This window comes from Lates calcarifer, linkage group LG10 (assembly GCF_001640805.2).
Source record: "Lates calcarifer isolate ASB-BC8 linkage group LG10, TLL_Latcal_v3, whole genome shotgun sequence".
Classification (NCBI taxonomy): domain Eukaryota; kingdom Metazoa; phylum Chordata; class Actinopteri; family Centropomidae; genus Lates; species Lates calcarifer.
Genome location: NC_066842.1, coordinates 122,350 through 142,500, shown reverse-complemented (window position 1 = coordinate 142,500; position 20,151 = coordinate 122,350). Strand labels below are relative to the sequence as shown.

At 48.3% G+C, this 20,151-nt stretch overlaps 1 protein-coding gene across 1 annotated transcript in view; it reads left to right on the top strand.

Annotated features, from left to right (window-relative positions):
* LOC108891744 (receptor-type tyrosine-protein phosphatase beta) overlaps window positions 1–20,096 on the top strand; it is a 22,625-nt gene extending 2,529 nt beyond the window's left edge. Inside the window, exons 2-34 of the mRNA XM_051073272.1 lie at window positions 223–624; window positions 1,662–3,259; window positions 4,756–5,020; window positions 6,441–6,701; window positions 7,126–7,389; window positions 8,272–8,535; window positions 8,619–8,894; window positions 9,002–9,268; window positions 10,603–10,869; window positions 11,587–11,850; window positions 11,968–12,231; window positions 12,667–12,930; window positions 13,121–13,384; window positions 13,770–14,039; window positions 14,214–14,477; window positions 14,679–14,945; window positions 15,049–15,339; window positions 15,529–15,807; window positions 15,927–16,076; window positions 16,208–16,475; window positions 16,547–16,659; window positions 16,778–16,883; window positions 17,173–17,247; window positions 17,648–17,665; window positions 17,754–17,835; window positions 17,924–18,014; window positions 18,132–18,208; window positions 18,350–18,484; window positions 18,599–18,721; window positions 18,855–19,018; window positions 19,135–19,270; window positions 19,417–19,537; window positions 19,620–20,096. Of these exons, the coding sequence (XP_050929229.1) occupies window positions 223–624; window positions 1,662–3,259; window positions 4,756–5,020; window positions 6,441–6,701; window positions 7,126–7,389; window positions 8,272–8,535; window positions 8,619–8,894; window positions 9,002–9,268; window positions 10,603–10,869; window positions 11,587–11,850; window positions 11,968–12,231; window positions 12,667–12,930; window positions 13,121–13,384; window positions 13,770–14,039; window positions 14,214–14,477; window positions 14,679–14,945; window positions 15,049–15,339; window positions 15,529–15,807; window positions 15,927–16,076; window positions 16,208–16,475; window positions 16,547–16,659; window positions 16,778–16,883; window positions 17,173–17,247; window positions 17,648–17,665; window positions 17,754–17,835; window positions 17,924–18,014; window positions 18,132–18,208; window positions 18,350–18,484; window positions 18,599–18,721; window positions 18,855–19,018; window positions 19,135–19,270; window positions 19,417–19,537; window positions 19,620–19,642 (7,973 nt within the window). The 3' untranslated portion in view covers window positions 19,643–20,096. The remainder of the gene's footprint in view (window positions 1–222; window positions 625–1,661; window positions 3,260–4,755; window positions 5,021–6,440; window positions 6,702–7,125; window positions 7,390–8,271; window positions 8,536–8,618; window positions 8,895–9,001; window positions 9,269–10,602; window positions 10,870–11,586; window positions 11,851–11,967; window positions 12,232–12,666; window positions 12,931–13,120; window positions 13,385–13,769; window positions 14,040–14,213; window positions 14,478–14,678; window positions 14,946–15,048; window positions 15,340–15,528; window positions 15,808–15,926; window positions 16,077–16,207; window positions 16,476–16,546; window positions 16,660–16,777; window positions 16,884–17,172; window positions 17,248–17,647; window positions 17,666–17,753; window positions 17,836–17,923; window positions 18,015–18,131; window positions 18,209–18,349; window positions 18,485–18,598; window positions 18,722–18,854; window positions 19,019–19,134; window positions 19,271–19,416; window positions 19,538–19,619) is intronic.
* Window positions 20,097–20,151: the final 55 nt, after the last annotated feature.

Here is a 20,151-nt window from a genome sequence, read left to right as displayed (position 1 = left end):
CTCTTTGTCTCATTGATCAGTTTGATCTTCATCTGTTTGACTCTGTTTGAACCTGAACCTGTGTCTTTACACTGAGAACAAATGATTAATATTAAACTTTATATCTGCTAATTGACCATTAGACAGTCCCCTCAGTAGAATCAGGAAACTGGTAAGATTTGTTTGAACTGACCCTTTAATGAACCAGACTCCAGCTCTCTCACCTTTGTGACCTCTCCTCAGCTGGATTCCTCGTCATGCTGACCCCCCAGAGGTTGTGTTTGATAACGCGAGGTCAGGTCGTCATCCTGGGACAATGTGATGTCACTAATCCAGCTCATCAGTGGGCGTGGACAGGTGAGGCCCAGTTGATCCACGCTCAGTCCTCCAGGTGTCTCTGGGCCGATCCCAGCCCTCACCTGCCGGGCCACGCCCGCCTTGCCAAACTCAGCAACTGCAGCAGAGCGCCGGTGTGGAGCTGCTCCGGCAGCGAGGGAGCATTCGGATTGGCCGAGACTCACCTGTATCTGAGGAAACTGGGGTCCCGGGTGGTGGTGGGAGGAGACCTGCGGAGCTCCAGGTGGAGGAGGTACAACATGGACTCAGGAGGGACTCAGCTGATCACGTCTTTATGTCCTGACACAGGTGAGTTCAGGAGGACAGGTTCAGGTGTGAGGGTCAGAGGTGTCTTCACTTGTAGCCACACCAACCTGTGATGTCACAGTGTACTCACACACCCTGTGACATCACTGCTGCAAGGTCAGCGGTCAAATCACTGCGATTCTGAAGTTACCTGACAGTTACTGTTACAGTTACTTTGCAGATTCAAGTCATGTAGACAAAATGTAATCAACAAATAAGTAACTATGTATTATTATGGGTTAAAAGTACTATGAAGTATATAAGTAATAAAGCATATAAAGTAATATATTTATAATACAGTAAAATGGTATATCTGTGATCCTGAAACAGATCATTCTGTACTTTTACTTTTGGTACTTTGAGTATATTTTGATGCCGATACTTCAGTACTTTTACCACTAGGTTTTGAATGAGTATTTCCACACTGTGGTATTAGTATGTTTACTGAAGTAAAAGGTTGAAGGATAATAACAACTGCTGATAAAGAGTCAGTACCTTTTACTTATTTCAGTTTTGGATTACGGTTAAACTGTCACAGATTGCTGTGGATGTAATCTGTAATAATGTAATCTGTAGTAATGTAATCTGTAGTAATGTAATCCTCAGTGTTTCCTGTCAATTAAATTTAATGATGTTAATGTGTGACAGTGAAAATCCTGCAGGAGAATCAGTGACTGATCGTTTCCTCAGATTGTTACTGCGTCTGTTTGACAGGAAAAACGTCAGCCATGTTCTTCCTGTTACACACACACACACACACACACACACTGAGCTCGACTGAACAAACATCAAACCAAACTCGTCAGTTTTATCAACAGAAATCAACAGAAACTTTTAGATTCTGGAGGAAAAATGAATGTAATTATTTGTGTTTTTGTTTTATTTCGTCCTCTGGATTCATCATGAGACGTTTTTACAGTTTAAATAGAATGACAGCTGAAAAACACTGAGCTCTGTCTCTTAAGATCAATAATCTGTTAAACATCTGCAGGATAAAGATGTTTTTCAGAGACGCTGAGTTGAGGTTCTGTCTCTTTCAGACTCCACCCCCCACTCCTCCATCTTTTACTCCTCCACTCAGAAACCTGTGGGGCTTAGCACTGTCAGTCCTGTGACGGATCAGTTCTCAGTGAGGAGCATCAGACTGAGACACTTCACCACCTCTGATGACGGTGGAACCAGACCTCGGACCAGGAGGTCGGTCACATTAAATCCTCATCTCTCTCCTTCAGTCACGGAGCTCAGCAGTGTCTCTTCCAGTCCACCTGAGTCCACCCCTGACCTATCAGAGAGCTCGTCTGTTGGGGCCGAGGCCAGGACTTTGTCAGGACAAAGACTTGTCCTCACCAGGTCCTCCACCTCGGACTGGACCGAGACCAAGACTCTGGTCTCAGGAGCCAGATCTGGTCTCACGTTCACGTCCGAGGATTCGACTGAGACCGAGTCCACGTCAGCTGCTTCACCTGGTTCTGAGTCAGACCACCATCACACATCTGCTCCAACAACTGAGGAGGAGACCAGCGCTTCACCTGCAGACACAGCTACACCTCCACCTGTCACCACTCATCCACCCTCTACACTTGACCTGACGTCTGTCACAGAGACTGATCCACCACACACACCTCCAGCTCCGCCCTCCACGTCCCAGACTTCACCTTCACCTCCCTCCACACCGCAGATGCTCTCCACCCATCATCCAGAGACCTCCACCACCACTCACACTGCTCCACCCACATCTCCAACAGCTGGGCCGATGTCTACAGGAGGGATCACCGCCTCAGCACCATCTGTCCCACCAACCAATCACACAGATACACCTGCAACCACAACCAAAACCACACCTGTGACCACACCTGTGACCACACCTGTGACCACACCTGTGACCACACCTGTAACCACACCTGTGACTACACCTGTGACCACACCTGCTAAGACACCTCTGACCACACCTGTAACCACACCTGTAACCACACCTGTGACCACACCTGTAACCACACCTGTGACTACACTTGTGACCACACCTGCTAAGACACCTCTGACCACACCTGTAACCACACCTGTAACCACACCTGTAACCACACCTCTGACCACACCTCTGACCACACCTGTAACCACACCTGTAACCACACCTCTGACCACACCTCTGACCACACCTCTGACCACACCTGTAACCACACCTGTAACCACACCTCTGACCACACCTCTGACCACACCTGTAACCACACCTGTAGCCACACCTCTGACCACACCTCTGACCACACCTGTAACCACACCTGCTACCACACCTGTGACCACACCTGTAACCTCAACCACATCCACTACAACTACCACAACCAAAGTTGCCACCACACCTGTAACCACACCTGTGACCACACCTCTGACCACACCTGTAACCACACCTGTAACCACACCTCTGACCACACCTGCTACCACACCTGTAACCACAACCGCATCCACTACAACTCCTACAACCATGGAAACTGCCACCACAACCAAAGTTGCCACCACACCTGTAACTACACCTGTGACCACCATCACTCCTACGACGACAGCAACCACAGGAACTGTAACATCCCTCAGGATGACGACCATCACCCAGACCACTCCACCCACCACCACGGCCAGAACAACCACACCTGTAAGTTCTACTTCTCTTCACATCTCTGCTTTATTATTGCACCGTGTTTGATGAAACAGTTTAATGTCCAGGAGTCTGAGATCATCAGCTGATGATCATGAGTTTATCTCCTCAGTACATATTAAACAGCAGTGAACAGGAACTAGACTTTTCTTTCTAGCATTTTCCTCTGAAGAGCCTGGATCATCACTGAAAAACTCAACTTTAAAACTGGATCAGGTGTTTAAATCTGGACCAGGTGTTGAAATCTGGACCAGGTGTTTAAACCTGGACCATGGTGTGTAAACCTGGATCAGGTGTTTAAACCTGGATCAGGTGTTTAAACCTGGATCAGGTGTTGACCTCCTGTCTTTATTCATGCTGATAAATAAACAGGTTTAGATCATGAGAGAAAGGTTCAGACATTATTTCAGTCTGTGACGTCAGACCTGAACAGGTGAACAGGTGTTGCAGTGAGACATGAGGGAAGAACAGAGATGCTGTGTCTGGGACGACGACTCCTCAAACAAACCAGTCAGAATATTTAGTATCTGTTGTTCCTCATGTTGAGCAGCAGGATGACTGATCTCTCAGGGTTTTATCAGCATCTGTGGGTTTGACAGAGCTCCTCACTGACGAGGTCAAACCGGTTGTGTTACCAGAAGAATTCATGCAGTGACTGATCTGATGGTGACCACAGAGTCGTCTGATCCTGGTTTAACTCCTGTTACAGATGTTAGTGAGGTGAGTGTGAAGGTGGTGGATCAGTTCAGTCTGGTCTCTGTCAGGTTTAAACTTGAATCTGTCAGAGTCAGATTCTACATGTCGGATTAAACTTAAGTGACACATGAAGATAAAACCATGTTTCTCCACATGTGAACTATAATTAGAGCGTGTTCTGTTTTGTGGACGTGAGGCTGCTTCCTGATTGGATAACTCTTATTCAGCCGTAACAATGGCCGGTCTCTCTCCGACTGATGGAGCTCAGTTTGATGCTAAAGGTCGTCAGAGAAAGTCTGAGGCGGGCAGGAAGGAAAGCAGGGTGGGGTGTCGGTCTGCAGAGAGCTGCCTGCTCCCGTTCACTCAGAGAGTTTAGAGATCCATGAATCGTCAGAGAGAAGAGTCCAGACTGAGCGAGGAAGAAACCAAAATCCAGATTCTTTATGATCCGTCTCTGGACTCAGATTCAGAACTGTGGACCTCCTCTGATCCTCGGTATGTCAGCTCACCTGGGAACACACCTGCTTTCTGTTTCACTGACTGAACAGACGGATTCAAACCAGCGATGCTCAGATTCACAACATGTCTGATACTGGGTTTATTCTGGAGCGTGACTCAGGTGAGTCCACAGATTTGAGTCTGTCAGAGCACAGACCAGGATCCTGAGGGCCCTGAGGGTCGTGAGGGTCTGTCTGCAGGATCAGAGACTGGTTCAGTGATGAGGAATCATGTTTCAGTCTGATGACATCATCACTGTGCGACCATATCACCTGTGTTTACCTGACTTCCTGTCTCAGGTGCAGACCTCCTGCTCAGTGAACCTGACAGAGACCAGGTCTGGTTCAGACTCGGTCCAGCTGACGGTGACCACCGCCGGTCGGTCCTGTAACTTCAGCCTGGTCACTGGGGACGACTCCAGGTCCGAGTCCACAGACTGTGACCTGCACGGACTCACCGGGACCTTCATCTGTCAAGTCTGGGGTCTGGACCCGGGGACTCTGTACCGGTTCACGGTGGTTTCCAGGATGGACGGAGAGAAGAGCAGCACATCGGTACAGACAGGTCAGAACCTCAGAGTCTCTGTTACTGAAGTTTAAAACTTTATTTATAAACCAACAGCTGACATTTAAACCAGGTCCTTTAGTTTCTGTTCTGGAGCTTTTGATCATGATCTTCATCAGTTTGACGTCAGTGTTTAGGGTTTGAGTTCTGGAGCTTTCAGTCACAAAGTGTTTCTTCCTCCATTTAACTGCTCTCTAACAACAACACTCTGCAGCTCAACTGTTTGTTTCCAGAAACACCCCCCCCCTCAGCAACTTCCCTCCTCACATTGTCTGTGGCAGCGGATACAGGAGCATGAAGATTAGAAACAGGGAGGGAGGGGGGTGTTTCAAGATTCACAGAAAACTGATCATCACTGATCATTGATCAATATCTATAAATATAATTCATTCCAGTCCTATTTTTTTATTACTTAAAAGTTCAGATAAAACTTTATGGAATATTGATCCAAACTGATCAGTAGCAGTTTATAAAGTAACTCAGAGTTACTGTGTTACTGTGAGTACTCTTTAATACTTTTTTTAGTGTGTATTTATACTCTGTGTATTAGTACTTTTACTGCAGTAAAACATGGAGTACTGAGTGGAGGGTGTCTGTACATGTTAACACCTGTGGTTACTGTGGTAACAGCAGGTCTGACCGGGACGACTTAACGTCCTCGGAGTGTCAGTGATCTACCAACAGGAAACAGTGAAGGAAACCATCACAGAGACCGGGTCAGGGTTCAGGACTGAGCCGAAAATCCTGGGGGGGGGGGCTCGTCCTGCCCCTCCCTCTCCTGTCTCTGTTTCCTGTCTCCTTGGAAACAACTCGTTCTTCAAGAACCTGAAACAATCGTATCGAGTTTCACAATCAGAGGATTCACAAAGACAGGAAACATCACAGGACGCCCTGTCCTCCCCTGTTACTCCTCACTACTCCTCACTACTCCTCACTGCTCCTCATTACTCCTCACTGCTCCTCACTTACTCCTCACTGCTCCTCATTACTCCTCGCTACTCCTCATTACTCCTCACTACTCTTCACTGCCCCTCACTACTCCTCATTACTCCTCATTACTCCTCATTACTCTTCACTACTCCTCACTGCTCCTCACTGCTCCTCACTGCTCCTCATTACTCCTCACTGCTCCTCACTGCCCCTCACTACTCCTCATTACTCCTCACTACTCCTCATTATTCCACTGCTCCTGTTACTCCTCACTGCTCCTCATTATTCCTCATTACTCCTCATTACTCCTCATTACTCTTCACTACTCCTCACTGCTCCTCACTACTCCTCACTACTCCTCATTACTCCTCATTACTCTTCACTACTCCTCACTGCTCCTCACTGCTCCTCACTGCTCCTCACTACTCCTCATTACTCCTCACTACTCCTCATTACTCCTTTCTCCTCTCCTCCTCTCCTCTCCTCTCAGACCCAGTTGGTCCGGCTCGTCTGGAGGTCCATGTGGACTCTTCAGGTCTGAGTGTGTCCTGGTCTCGCTCTGCCGGTCATGTAGACTGGTACGATGTGACTCTGGAGGACTCCGTATCCACCCGCAGCACCAGGATCCTGGGATCTGCCCCCCCCTGGTCTGCATTCAGTTCTCTGGTCCCTGGTTCTCTGTACTGGGTCAGTGTGGTGGCTACAGCTGGGAACAGGAGCGCCACACCTGTCCGCACCACGGCAGCTACAGGTGAGACACACACACACACACACCTGCACACACACACACATACCTGCACACACACCTGTGCACACACACATACACCTGGACTCACCCCCTCTCACCTGATCCTGATTCACCTGGACCAGGTGCCACCTGACTGACACAGTCAGTATCACTACTACCTTTACTGCAGTACTCCTCCGACGACTTTTAAAAATCAAATCAAACCTTATCAGAGATGAAACGAAGTAAATTCAATCAGAGCAGAATCTGTTTTGATCATTAACGTTATTGATCGATCGATTGAGTAAAATATGATCAATTATGATGAATGTGAAAGTTTCACTGTTCCAATCAATCGACTGATGAATCAGGACAATAATCAGCTGATTCAGTACTTCTATATTGTTACTGTAACTTAAGTGACAGATGTTCGTCTCCCTCCTCCAGCTCCCTTCCTCCGTCCGCGGCCTCCAGGTGGTGTCCTTGTCCTCAGGTGCCCTCTGGGTCTCCTGGCAGGTGGGTCCGGGCAGAACTGAGCGGATCAGGGTTCTGCTGATGGACGAGGACGGGATTCTGTTGAGGAACGTCAGTCTGAAGAACACGACAACCTCGGCCAAGCTGGACGGGCTGCGGCAGGGGACCCTGTATGCTGTCACCGTGGTAACAGAGGCCGTCGGCCTGCAGAGCTCCGCCTCCGAACAGGCCGTCACAGGTACTTATTATGGGATGGTTTTTAAAGCTTTCAGCCTCTTTTAGCTCCTGGTTTTGGTTGTACAGCACATTTCCTGTCTGAGTGTTTTCAGAATAAAAGCTGCTGGAGTCGTTTTAATTTTCAGTCACAGATAAAAACACCTGGAGATCTTTAAACATCCGGAAACATCTGGATGGAACATGATTTTATCAGCTGAGATACAAATCTGTCTCTGTGATCACAGATGTCTGTGGATGGACTATTTTCGGAGGAAAACTAAATTATCACAAACAGGAAACAGCGATGGACTCGGTGATTATTATGTTCTCACTCAGACTCTGATCAGAGAAACAACTTTTAATTCACACAGTCAGGTCCCCAGGTGACAGCATTTGAATCCAGAGACACAGAACTGAAATAAAATCACACATCCACCCTGTTTGTGTCTGTGTTTGTGTTTGTGTCGGTGCAGCAGGAGCCTGAAGTGACAAAATGATTTTTACTTTTCCAGATGAGTTCAGGAGCAGAGAGGAGAGCAGCTGTGTTCACTGTTCAGCTCCTTTTTAGGAGAAATGTTTTTACCTGCAGCTCTGAGTCAGTTTCCATCTCCACTGCTGCTTCCTCCTCCACCCTTCCTCCCCCCCACAAACTCCAGTTTAGTTCATCTGTTCAGTCCTGACTCAGACTCTGATGACTGTTCACTTTCCACAGTTTCCACTGTTTTTGTTCACAAACAAAAACTAAACTGAGAAACTTTAACTTAACTTCCTGATACTCTGCTGAAGTTAAAATATTTTAGTTCAGCTGCAACACAACATTTATGTTTCAGAGGATTCGTTTCAGAGTTTCTCCTCAGAGTCTGTTCATGTCAGTGATCAGAGTTTAAATCTGTGTCTGATTCAGTCCCTGCAGCTGTGACAGATCTGAGGCTGGATCACAACGGCAGCTCAGACCGTCTGCTGGCCTCCTGGGTCTCACCTGAGGGGGGTGTAGACGTCTACCTGCTCACCCTGTCGGCTTCGGGATCGATCCCCCAGCAGCGCCGCCTCACCCCCAATGTCACCCAGGTGGTGTTTGAGGGTCTGACTGCGGGTCGCAGCTATGATCTGTCAGTTCAGACCAGAGCTGGAGGACAGAGTTCAGAGACCAGGACCTCAGGGAGGACAGGTGGGGGGGGGGGACTGATAAGGTTTATTTTACTGGGCTGTTCTCTCTGTCTGTATTAACCCCACTGCCCTGTCCTTTTTCAGTGCCGGGCCGGGTGTCGGCTCTCTCCCTGTCTCCTCTCGGTGACGGCAGGACTCTGAGGCTCAGCTGGACGCCCCCCTCAGGTGACTGGGAGAACTACAGCGTCCTACTGAGGAACGGCTCAGGGGTCCTGATGAACCAGACCGTCGGTAAACTGATACGACAGTTCACCTTCTCCGTCCTCGGCCTCGGCCTGGTGCCAGGACGACTCTACAGGGCAGAGGTCACGGTTCACAGCGGCATTCTGGGTAACACAGCGTCATGCTCCGGACGACTGGGTCAGTTCAGATTTAATATAAATTTACACTGTGATCTTTTTCCCTGTTCTGATGTTGATCTTAATTCATGGTTATCATTGTTGTGACTCCTCTGTGTTTCCCTGCAGTTCCTCGCTCCGTGCAGCAGCTGCTCGTCCGCCACGCCGATGAAGCGTCTCTGAGCATCGTGTGGAGTCGACCTCTCGGCGAGTGGGACAGCTTCACCATACTGCTCAGACTGGTGGACTCCGCTGCCCCAGTGGCTCAGAGGATCCTCCCCTGGGAGTCCAGAGAGTGCACCTTCAACATGCTCACCTCAGGACGCCGCTACACCGTCACTGTGGCGACCAACAGTGGAAACCTGAGCAGCTTGGCCTCCGTGACAGCGTGGACCAGTATGTCTGATTTAATACATGATGAAGAGAAAAAGTTCAGGGCTGAACACAAACACACAACATGTTTAATATAGTGTTTCGTTTATGAGCTTGAGAGATGAAGTGAGGAGATAGAGGTGGAGACAGAGATGGAGACAGAGGTAGAGACAGAGGTAGAGACAGAGATGGAGACAGAGGTAGAGACAGAGGTAGAGACAGAGATGGAGACAGAGGTAGGAGACAGAGATGGAGACAGAGGTGGAGACAGAGATGGAGAAAGAGGTAGAGACAGAGATGGAGACAGAGGTAGAGACAGAGGTAGAGACAGAGGTGGAGACAGAGGTAGAGACAGAGGTAGAGACAGAGATGGAGACAGAGGTAGAGACAGAGGTGGAGACAGAGATGGAGACAGAGGTAGAGACAGAGATGGAGACAGAGGTGGAGACAGAGATGGAGAAAGAGGTAGAGACAGAGATGGAGACAGAGGTAGAGACAGAGGTAGAGACAGAGATGGAGAAAGAGGTAGAGACAGAGATGGAGACAGAGGTAGAGACAGAGATGGAGACAGAGGTAGAGACAGAGGTAGAGACAGAGGTGGAGACAGAGGTAGAGACAGAGATGGAGACAGAGAAAGAGGTCCTCAGACTCAGACCAGAGACAGAGGCTCATGATCAGATCCTCAGACCTTTAACTTTAATCCAAGTGTTGAGATGGGATAGAAACAAAGTTTGGGATTTTTTGTCTATATTTGGTGAATTCATTTTCTCTAATTTCTTTATATTTTGGGCAACTTGTGAGAAAATGAATTTCTGTTTCAGTTTCACCTGTTTTACAATGTGTACAAATTCTGTTTGATCTTTTAAGCCATTATCTTTTTTGGCATCCGGTTTCAATTACGAGTTTATGGTCACTAAGTCTATATTTAGTTATTGTTTGTCTTTTTATAGGATGTTTTACTTGGCTTAAATATTGGGCTAATTGGAATTCTCTGTCTAGTAAATTATAGCATTCTAATTTATGAATTGATTTGATTTCTGTTTTCCACTGTTTGGAATATCGAAGTTTATTATCTTTATCTATTTGTTTTACTTGTGTATCCACCCGCAGCACTAGTTCTTGTCATAGTGTCACCTTTATATAGAAATGTATAATATATATAAAGATATATATATCTTTATATATATATATCTCTCTAACCCATCTGTTTGTCTCTCTCCTGTCTCTCTCTCTAACCCATCTGTCTGTCTCTCTCTCTCCTGTCTCTCTCTCTAACCCATCTGTCTGTCTCTCTCTCTCCTGTCTCTCTCTCTAACCCATCTGTCTGTCTCTCTCTCTAACCTGTCTGTCTGTCTCAGGTCCGGCTCAGGTCAGCAGGCTGCAGGTCTCTAACCTCGGCACCACCGACAGCCTTCAGGCTCAGTGGGACCGGGCCTCTGGGGACCTGGACTCTTATCAGGTCCTGCTGGTCCACGACAGCAGTGTCATTAAGAACGAGAGCGTGGACGCTGACGCCACTGACATCAGCTTCCACTCTCTGAGACCTGGCGCTCTGTACAGGGTGGTGTTAACCACCGTCAGAGCTGGACTCACGTCCAGACAGACGGTGGCAGAGGGACGCACCGGTAAGACACACCCCCACACTGAAAACCTGGTCTAAGGTTCTGCTCTCTCAGGTTAAATGATTCAGATGTTTAGCAGTTTCACACAGTTATATAACGACAGTTTATTTTTAAATGTTGGTCTGCCTGAAACCAGCAGCAGGATGTTACTGAAAAGCAGGAATTTGTTAGGAATTTTCAGGAAGTGTTGACAACAACAACAATAAAAAACCTGTCAGAGACTTCCTTTCGTGGGGGGGGGCTTCATTGTTACATACAACACAAACAGTTTTCTGCTGCTGGAAAATATCTGGAGGAACATTTTCTGAGTCACTGAGGAATTTTCAAAGATCAGAGACAACGTGTTTCAGTACAGGTCGACTGATTAAAACTTCACCGACAGAAACTTTAAAACGTCTCTAATCAGACTCATCGAAACTAAACACATCTCAAATCTTTCCTCAAACCGAAAATTAATTTAAAGGTTTCTTTATGTCTTGTTTAAGTTTGAACTTGCAGTTTCCTTCACTTCATTTTTTTAGAGAAAAGTCTTCAGAAGTGATTCACTGTGTTTCACAGATAAAATCAGCTGCTGGTTCTGAGACTCAAACCGGACTCTGAGCCTTTAGACCTCGACCCAGAACCAGATTGACATTATTTTTAAACAGGTCTGATAAAAGCTGAAGGTTTGTGAACCTCTGTTTTTACCTGCATCTCTGATCCTTCCCCCTCCTCCCCCAGTCCCAGCTGCCGTGGGTGAGGTGACGGTCAGTAATAACGGTCGAATGGACTTCCTGAGCGTGTCGTGGCGTCCGGCTGCAGGTGAGGTGGATAGTTACCTGGTGACTCTGAGGGACCGGGAGAAGACGGTTCACACTTTTCACGTTTCTAAATCCAGTCCTGAGTGTGTTTTTAACTCTCTGGTGTCCGGACGCCTCTACAACATCTCCATCACCTCCCGCAGCGGCAGCTTCCAGAACCACACCTTCGTCCAGGAGAGAACACGTGAGTCCAACACTGACTTGGTTCTGCAGCTCAGCTCCAGATCCAGGTCCAGTTTAAACCTCGTTTGTTCATTCATTTTTTTCAGTTTTTATCTTATTTCCCACGTTCCCCTCTCAGAGCCATCAAAGGTCCAGAACCCGACGGCAACCCACGCCGCCCGGGACGACTACCTGAGGGTTTACTGGCGTCACGCGGCTGGAGACTTTGACCTGTACCAGGTGTTCATCAAACACAACAACGTGTTTCTGCAGAACCAGACAGTGCCGAAGACCCAGAGTGAGTGTGTGTTCAGCGGCCTGGTGCCCGGCAGACTCTACACTGTGCTGGTCAACACCCGCAGCGGGAAGTATGAAACCAGCGCCTCCACCCACGGCAGGACCTGTGAGTGACCTCTGACCTCTGACCTACCTGCAGTGGGGTAAAAATGTCAAGTTCAGGCTGAAGTCATGTTTATGGTCTCCTCTGTGACTGTGTATGTGGTGTGTTGTATTGTGTTTTGGGGGGGGGGTGTTAACCTTTGACCTGCTGTGACCTGGCAGGAGCTCTGCCAAGGACTCACAGATTAGGAGAGATCAGGAAATGTGACTGAGTGTTTTTTTTTTTTTAACCTCAGAGGAAAATTAACTCTCTGAGCTTTGAGCTGATCACTGACATTACTATGCTCAGATTAGCATGTTAGCATGTTTAGCATTTAGCACTCACTGTATAAAAACTGCAAATGTTCAGATTCACTGTAAAAGTCCAGTTTAATCTTAAGTTCAGTGATTTTTTCTCAGACTTTGCTCTGAGGTCTAATGCCCACTCCTGTCCCTGTAGTCCCAGCAGCAGTCCGGACCCTGATCCTGGCCGGGCAGGGAACAGAGGACCTGAAGGTAACGTGGTCAGCGGCTCCAGGTGACGTGGATCACTATGAGGTGCAGTTACTGTTCAATGACATGAAGGTGTTTCCTCCCGTGACCCTGGGCAGCGGCGTGGGTGAGTGCGTCCTATCATCGCTCACACCTGGACGACTTTACAAGATCCTGGTTTCAACCTTCAGCGGCCCAAACCAACAGGCCCAGTTCATCGAGGGACGCACAGGTCAGATGACTGAAACTGTTAAAGTTCATGCAGAAAAATATCAGAACATCTGTTCATATTTTCTATATGAGTTGAGTCAAAGCAGGAAACATCACACCTGTCTCTGCTGTAAACACCTGTGGTAATAACCTGTGACGATCAGAGTCCCCGTAAAGATCCTGCAGGTTAAAGTTGAATTTGTTTCCTTCAGTTCCCAGTAAAGTGAAGAACATCCACGTCAGTAACAGTGGTGACAGCAGCAGTCTGAAGGTTAGCTGGACTCCAGGTCAGGGCGACGTGGACGGGTACTCAGTGTTTCTGTTCAGAGACAGCCGACAGCTCGACGTTCGCCGAGTCCTCAAACACCAGAACGAGGTGATGTTTGGCTCGCTGCAGCCGGGACAGTTGTACGGTGTGACAGTGCAATCGGTGAGCGGAGAGCTGGTCAACAACAACACGGCTTCAGGTCGCACAGGTAACCACACACACCTGTACATACACCTCATCAGGTAGAATTTGATCTAAATTAAACTCTGTCCTCAGTGTCAGTATCTTTACTTTAAAGTCTAATTAAGTATTTTTGAATCATTGAATCTTTAACTTAAATAATTATAACTTTTGATTATCAGTTATGTTCTCAGGTGATCAATGATCAGTTTTGCTGCTCAGCTCATTAAATGAAGCTGTTTATTACTAGAACTCAGTGCATCCATTCATGTTTAGTATGAAGACCACTGCCCACTCTGTTCTCTCTGCTGACATCTAGTGTCCAGTTGATGAAAATCATCTTGACTGTCAGATGTGGTACCTTCTGTTTCCATCATATCCAACTGTGACCCCCCCCCCCTCTCTGTGTCCAGTCCCCTCAGCAGTGACGGGGCTCCAGGTGGATAACCTCCACACCACCTGCAGCCTCCAGGTGAACTGGCAGGAAGCTCTGGGCGTGGCTGACGGATACATCCTGCAGGTTCTGGACGACAGAGGCAGTCTGGTGACAAACTGCTCTCAGCCCTCTGGACACACCAGCCACAGGTTCGATGGCCTCACCCCAGGAAAGAAGTACAGAGTCCTGGTCCAGACCACCAGCGGGGGGGTCCACAGCTTGGGCGTCAGCACCGAAGCTCGGACACGTAAGATTTCCTGTTTCTAACCCAGACAGGAAAAAAATAATCTGAGCTGAATATAAACAATTAAATATACTGAATACACACTGTTATATATGTTGAACTTAATCAGTCATATATGCTGAATATGAATACTACAAGTGGTGACTTGAAAACAGTTACAGATGTTTTTCCCATCAGGCCCTGCAGCTGTCACCGACCTGTCCATTAAAGCCAACACCACCACCAGCCTGTCCTTCCTCTGGTCTCCACCAGAGGGAGACTTTGAGCTGTACGAGATCTTGTTGTTTAACGGAGACGACTCGCTGAGGGAGAAACGACCAGTTCCGTCCAGCCATCAGCAGTATTCCTTCCAGGGTCTCAGACCTGGAGCTCCCTACAGGGTGGTGGTCCTGACTCACAGCGGGGAGCAGACCAACCAGTCCTCCATCTGGGCCAGGACAGGTGAGAGGGGGAGGACAGGTGTGTGTGTGAGTGTGTTTTTTTTGAGGGGGTGGAGGGGCTAGGAGGCAGAGAACAGGTGAGGGGTTCAGATATCTACCAAAGGTTCAGAGTTCTGAAAAGACAGATCTCACTTTACAGCATCTTGATCAGTGATCATTGATCACCCTGATGCAGAGCCTGTGTGTGTGTGTGTGTGTTCAGTCCCAGCAGCCGTCCTGTCTCTCAGGGCTCAGAGTGGAAACCAGTCTGGTACTCTGTGGGTGAACTGGGATCGTGGTGGTGGCGATCTGAGTGGGTACCTACTGTCTCTCTACGACCCCGACGGTTCCCAGCGGGCCGAGCAGCACTTGGGGTCAGAGGTCACCGAGTTCGTCTTCTCAGGCCTGGTCCCAGGTCGATTGTACCGAGCTGAGGTGCTGAGTCTGAGTGAAGAGCTGAGCAACAGAGCGGGGACTCTGGGTCGGACCGGTGAGACCAGACAGACTCACACTGGATCAGATTCATGTTCATCCACATCAATCTGATCTACAGCTATTCTGATAACTGACATTTTTGATTTTACCTTCCCCAGCTCCCAGACCTCCGACCTCCTTCCTGTTCGGGGGGGTCACCAACACCTCCCTGGAGATCACGTGGAGCGGCCCCGTGGACTCAGACTATGATGACTTCGACCTGCAGTGGACTCCTGAGGACCAGCTGTCTGTCATCAATCCATATCACAGCCGGACGTCCGGCAGCCGAATCCTGAGGGGGATGTTCCCTGGGCGACTCTACACCTTCAGCCTCCGCACCATCAGCGGCGCCACGGAGCCCGGGGCCACATCCACCTACAGCACACCCATCCACAAGAAGATCCGAACCAGTAGGTGGCAGCTTCAGGTCACTGTGTCTGTCTCTGAAGGGTCAGTTCAGTAAGAGACAGTGGAGAAAACTAACTGATGTTGGTGATGTTTGTTTACTGTTGTTGTTTGTTTGTTTATTGTAATTTTTGTTTGTTTGTTGTTGTTTGTTCAGTATGGACTCAGACTGTGTGTTCTGTCTCCTGCTGCAGAGCCGGAGCGAGTTCATAGCCTCCACTGTCACCCTGAGAGCTCCACCTCCATCTCCTGCTCCTGGGCGCCTCCAGTGGCCGACTATGACTCCTACACTGTTGAGTGTCTCCACCAGGACTCACAGACCCTGGTCTACTCCAGACGCACCAGACGCAACTCCACCTCCTACGTCATCACCCAGCTGGAGCCCCACAAATGCTACACCGTTTCTGTGAAGGTGATCTCAGACACGGCAACCAGTGAGGAGGCTCAGGAGAGCGTGGTCACCATGATTGACCGTAAGGAGGGAGAAGGGGGGACCAGCATCAGGTTTTAGGGTTTGTTTTGTTCAGGTTTAGACCAGGACTCACTTCTTACCAAGTCAAACATCTGTAACACCTTGACGTGACTCCCCCAGGTCCTCCAGTGCCCCCCCTCAGCACCCGGGTCAGCGATAAGTCCACCGTGATCACCAAGTCCTCCATCGTCTTCAGGTTTAACTGCAGCTGGTTCAGTGACGTCAACGGAGCCATCAGGTTCTTCACTGTGGTGGTGACCGAGTCTGAAGGTAGTGACACGTCTCATTGGTTGGTTCAGTCTCAGTGGGCAGAGCCAGACTTCATCTGATCCTGTCTGGTTTCACTGTTCTGAAACCCTCTGTCGTCTCTGACAGTTTTCTTCTTCTTTGGTTTTTTGGAGGTGTTGATAACTTGCAGCCGAGGCAGCAGCACCCCCTGCCCTCCTACGTGGACTATAAATCCAACTCCTCTGTCAAGTCCTACCAGACCAGTTTCTTCCCCAGTCACTGCAGCCAGGGCCCCGACCCCCCCCACAGCTTCGAGGTCAGCGTGGGGACGGGGATGAAGATGCTGGGGGGGACCTGCGAACGCAGAAATGCAGATCCAGAGACCAGCAGACACCTGAACCAGTTCTGTGACGGTCCACTGAAACCTAAAACTGCCTACAGGTACTGAGGAGGTGTCCTGTGGTCTGGACAATGTTGAAGAAAAGCTTTAACCTGCTGTTTGTGTTTTTCAGGATCAGTGTTCGAGCTTTTACTCAACTGTTTGATGAAGAGGACCATGACTTAACCGTCGCCTCTCCTCTGTTCACTGACACCTACCTGTCGCTGCCCATGGTTACCGGGGCTGGTGAGGACAAAACATCTTCTGATCTTCAGCAGAGAACAAAACACCCCCACACTCTGAGATAACCTGTGTTAAAGCTGAAAGTAGTCAGGAAGTTCTGATGTGACTGTTTGTCCTGCAGAGCCTCTGAGTGGAGTCATTGAAGGTGTCAGCGCCGGTCTGTTCCTCATCGCCGTGATGATCAGTGTCACCGTTCTGCTTGTCTGCAGACACAAGGCTCACAAAGTGTGAGTATCTACACACACACTGAGACAACACTGGACACACAATCCAGCCAGAGGCTGACACACACACTGTAACGCACTGTGACGCACTATGATGCGCTATGACGCTGAACATTAGTTTTTAACTCTGCCCCTAACACCACACCTCCTCCAATAAGCTGTCATATAACAAGGGAGGGTTCGAGGCTCCGATTGGACGACAGTGCAGGTGTGTTCCTGTGTGCAGTGTGTGTCACTGCAGTTGGAGAACTGGCTGCTCCACCTGGATCAGTAATGAGTTGCTGTGTTTCAGAGTGGAGGATCAGGAGGTCAGGATGAGTGTGAGGAGAGAGAGAGCGACATCAGGAGGTCAGCTGGGGGTCAGAGGGTAAGACCAACACTACTACTACTATTGTACTACTGTAATACTACTAAAGTACTACTGTAATCCTGCAGTACTAAAACTAATTCTGTACCTCAGAGCTTTGAACCATCACTGACCTCTAACAACTGCATTTATTTAACTCTTCTGGTTCTTTGTTCTCTGATGTCTCAGTTCATCATTTCATCTTTAAATGTTTTTATTTCTGACAGTTTTTTGAAAGAAACCATCACCACCGTCATTCTGACTCTAAAAATAACCTGTTGAGGGACACATAGTGACTTGTTGACAACTCAGACTTGGACTCTGATCCTCAGATTGAACAGCTTCTGTCCAAACAATAAATCTGTTCATATTATTTATTTATAATATCCCCCCACACCCCCTCCCCCTTTTTTGTCTGCAGCAACCGTCGTATTGCCAGGTGAGAAGTCAAAGGTAAAACATCAGTCGATCTGTTTATCTTGTTGGACTTGTTTTCTTGTATTAAACATGTAGTTTTTGTGTTTCAGTCCCATCAAGATCATGAACTTTGAGTCTCACTACAACACACTTCAGGCAGACTCCAACTACCTGCTGTCAGGGGAGTACGAGGTCAGTCTCATCTGATATTTATTTCTTTATTTAGATCTCTGCTGATGAGGTAAACAACCTGTGACTTCCTGTTGTATCCTCTCATCAGGATTTGAAGGACGTTGGCCGGAATCAACCTCTGGACTCAGCTCTGCTGCCAGAGAACCGAGGGAAGAACCGCTACAACAACATCCTGCCTTGTGAGTGAGGGAGGGGGGAGAAGTAGGGGAGGAGGGAGAGGAGTGGGGAGGAGAGGAGAGAGGAGGAGAGAAAGGGAGAGGTGTGTTGATGTGTTTCTGTGGTTTCTCTGTTTTCAGACGACTCCACCAGAGTGAAACTGTCTTACGTAGATGATGATCCCTGCTCTGACTACATCAATGCCAGCTACGTCCCTGTGAGACCCCCCCCCCTGTTTCAGAACATAGACTGCATCGTGTTTCAGAACATAGACTGCACCATATTTCAGGACATAGACCGTATGTATCACATGTAGACCCCCCCCGCAGTGTTACCACTGTGTGTTTCTGCGTTCCAGGGGACTAACTTCCGGAGGGAGTACATTGCCACTCAGGGCCCTCTGCCGGGAACTAAAGACGATTTCTGGAAGATGGTCTGGGAGCAGAACGTCCACAACATCGTGATGGTCACTCAGTGTGTGGAGAAAGGAAGGGTGGGTTCATCTCAAGGCCTACTGGGAATAACCCCCCCCCCCCAGATTATAGCAGTGGTTGTGAACAGACTGGCTTACCTGCTCAGGTGTGACACGTCTCCTCTCTCTCTCCAGGTGAAGTGTGATCACTACTGGCCCTTTGACCAGGATCCTCTGTACTACGGAGACCTGATCGTCCAGATGTTGTCAGAGTCTGTTCTGCCTGAGTGGACGATTCGAGAGTTCAACATCTGCAGCGTACGTTCACCTTTATTCAGACGTCTGGTCCTGGTTCTGGTTCTGAATCTGGTTCTGGTTCTGAATCCTGGTCCTGTTTCTGATTCTGGTCCTGTTTCTGGTTCTGAATCCTGGTCCTGGTTCTGTTCATCAGGAGGAGCAGCTCAGATTCAGTCGTCTGGTTCGTCAGTTCCACTACACCGTGTGGCCCGATCACGGAGTCCCAGAAACCACCCAGTCCCTAATCCAATTTGTCCGAACCGTCAGGGACTACATCAACAGGACCCCTGGATCTGGACCCACCGTGGTCCACTGCAGGTACAGGACCCAGATCCAGGTTTAGACTCGTACAGTTTATACCTGAGAGGAACAAACTGATCTGAGGTCAGTGAGTCGTCTTGCTCACTGGGTGTGTGTCTGTGTGTGTGTGTCAGCGCTGGTGTGGGTCGGACTGGGACCTTCATAGTTCTGGATCGAGTGCTGCAGCAGCTGGACTCCAGAGACTCTGTGGATATCTACGGCTCTGTCTTTGACCTGAGACTTCACCGATCACACATGGTGCAGACGGAGGTAGGAGCAAAGCACTCTGGGTATTATCACTGATATGTTGTGTGTCTGATGCTGTGTTGTGTGTCTGACGTTGTGCTGTGTTGTGTGTCTGACATGTTGTGTGTCTGACATGTTGTGTGTCTGACGCTATGTTGTGTTGTGTTCAGTGTCAGTACATGTACCTCCATCAGTGTGTCAGAGATGTGCTGAGAGCCAGGAAGCTGCGCAGCGAACAGGAGAACCTACTCTGCCCGGTCTATGAGAATGTGAATTACCACGCTCAGAGAGGTCAGTGAATCAGACGCAGCTCAGTCAGTCAGAGTCACAGTTTGAGTCCCTGAACGTCACGTTTATCCTCCTCCCTCCACAGAGACGCTGAGCACCAGGCGCTAACCACTGTACTGAGACTGAACAGGATCTGTTTAAAACCACAGAGAAAACTTTATTATTTATGTAACAGGAGCTGCATAATATCTGTCTGTGTCTGTATATATTTCTGCTCTGTAAATGATGTGTTTAATGACGTGTTTATAAGCTAATATATTTATACCTTTCACCTCCAGTACATCACAGAAAACATGGTCAGAGGATGATTCACACAGAGAAATCAGCTGCTTCATGTTTCAGTCAGTCTGTTTTCATGAAGACACAAAACACTGTATATTCACAGAAAAACTTTAAATTCACAGAAAAACTTCATGTTCACTGTAAAGTCACAGTTTGGACTAAACATCCTCAGACCTGAACTGTTTCTGTGTTCAGCTCCTTTAATGTTGTTTAAAGTGTTTTTATAAACAACCTGAGCAGCAGCTTCTGTAACATTTCATTCATTAAACAGGAAACATGATCCTTCTCTGATTATTGATTATTGATCGATACAGACCTGCAGCAGGTACGTCACC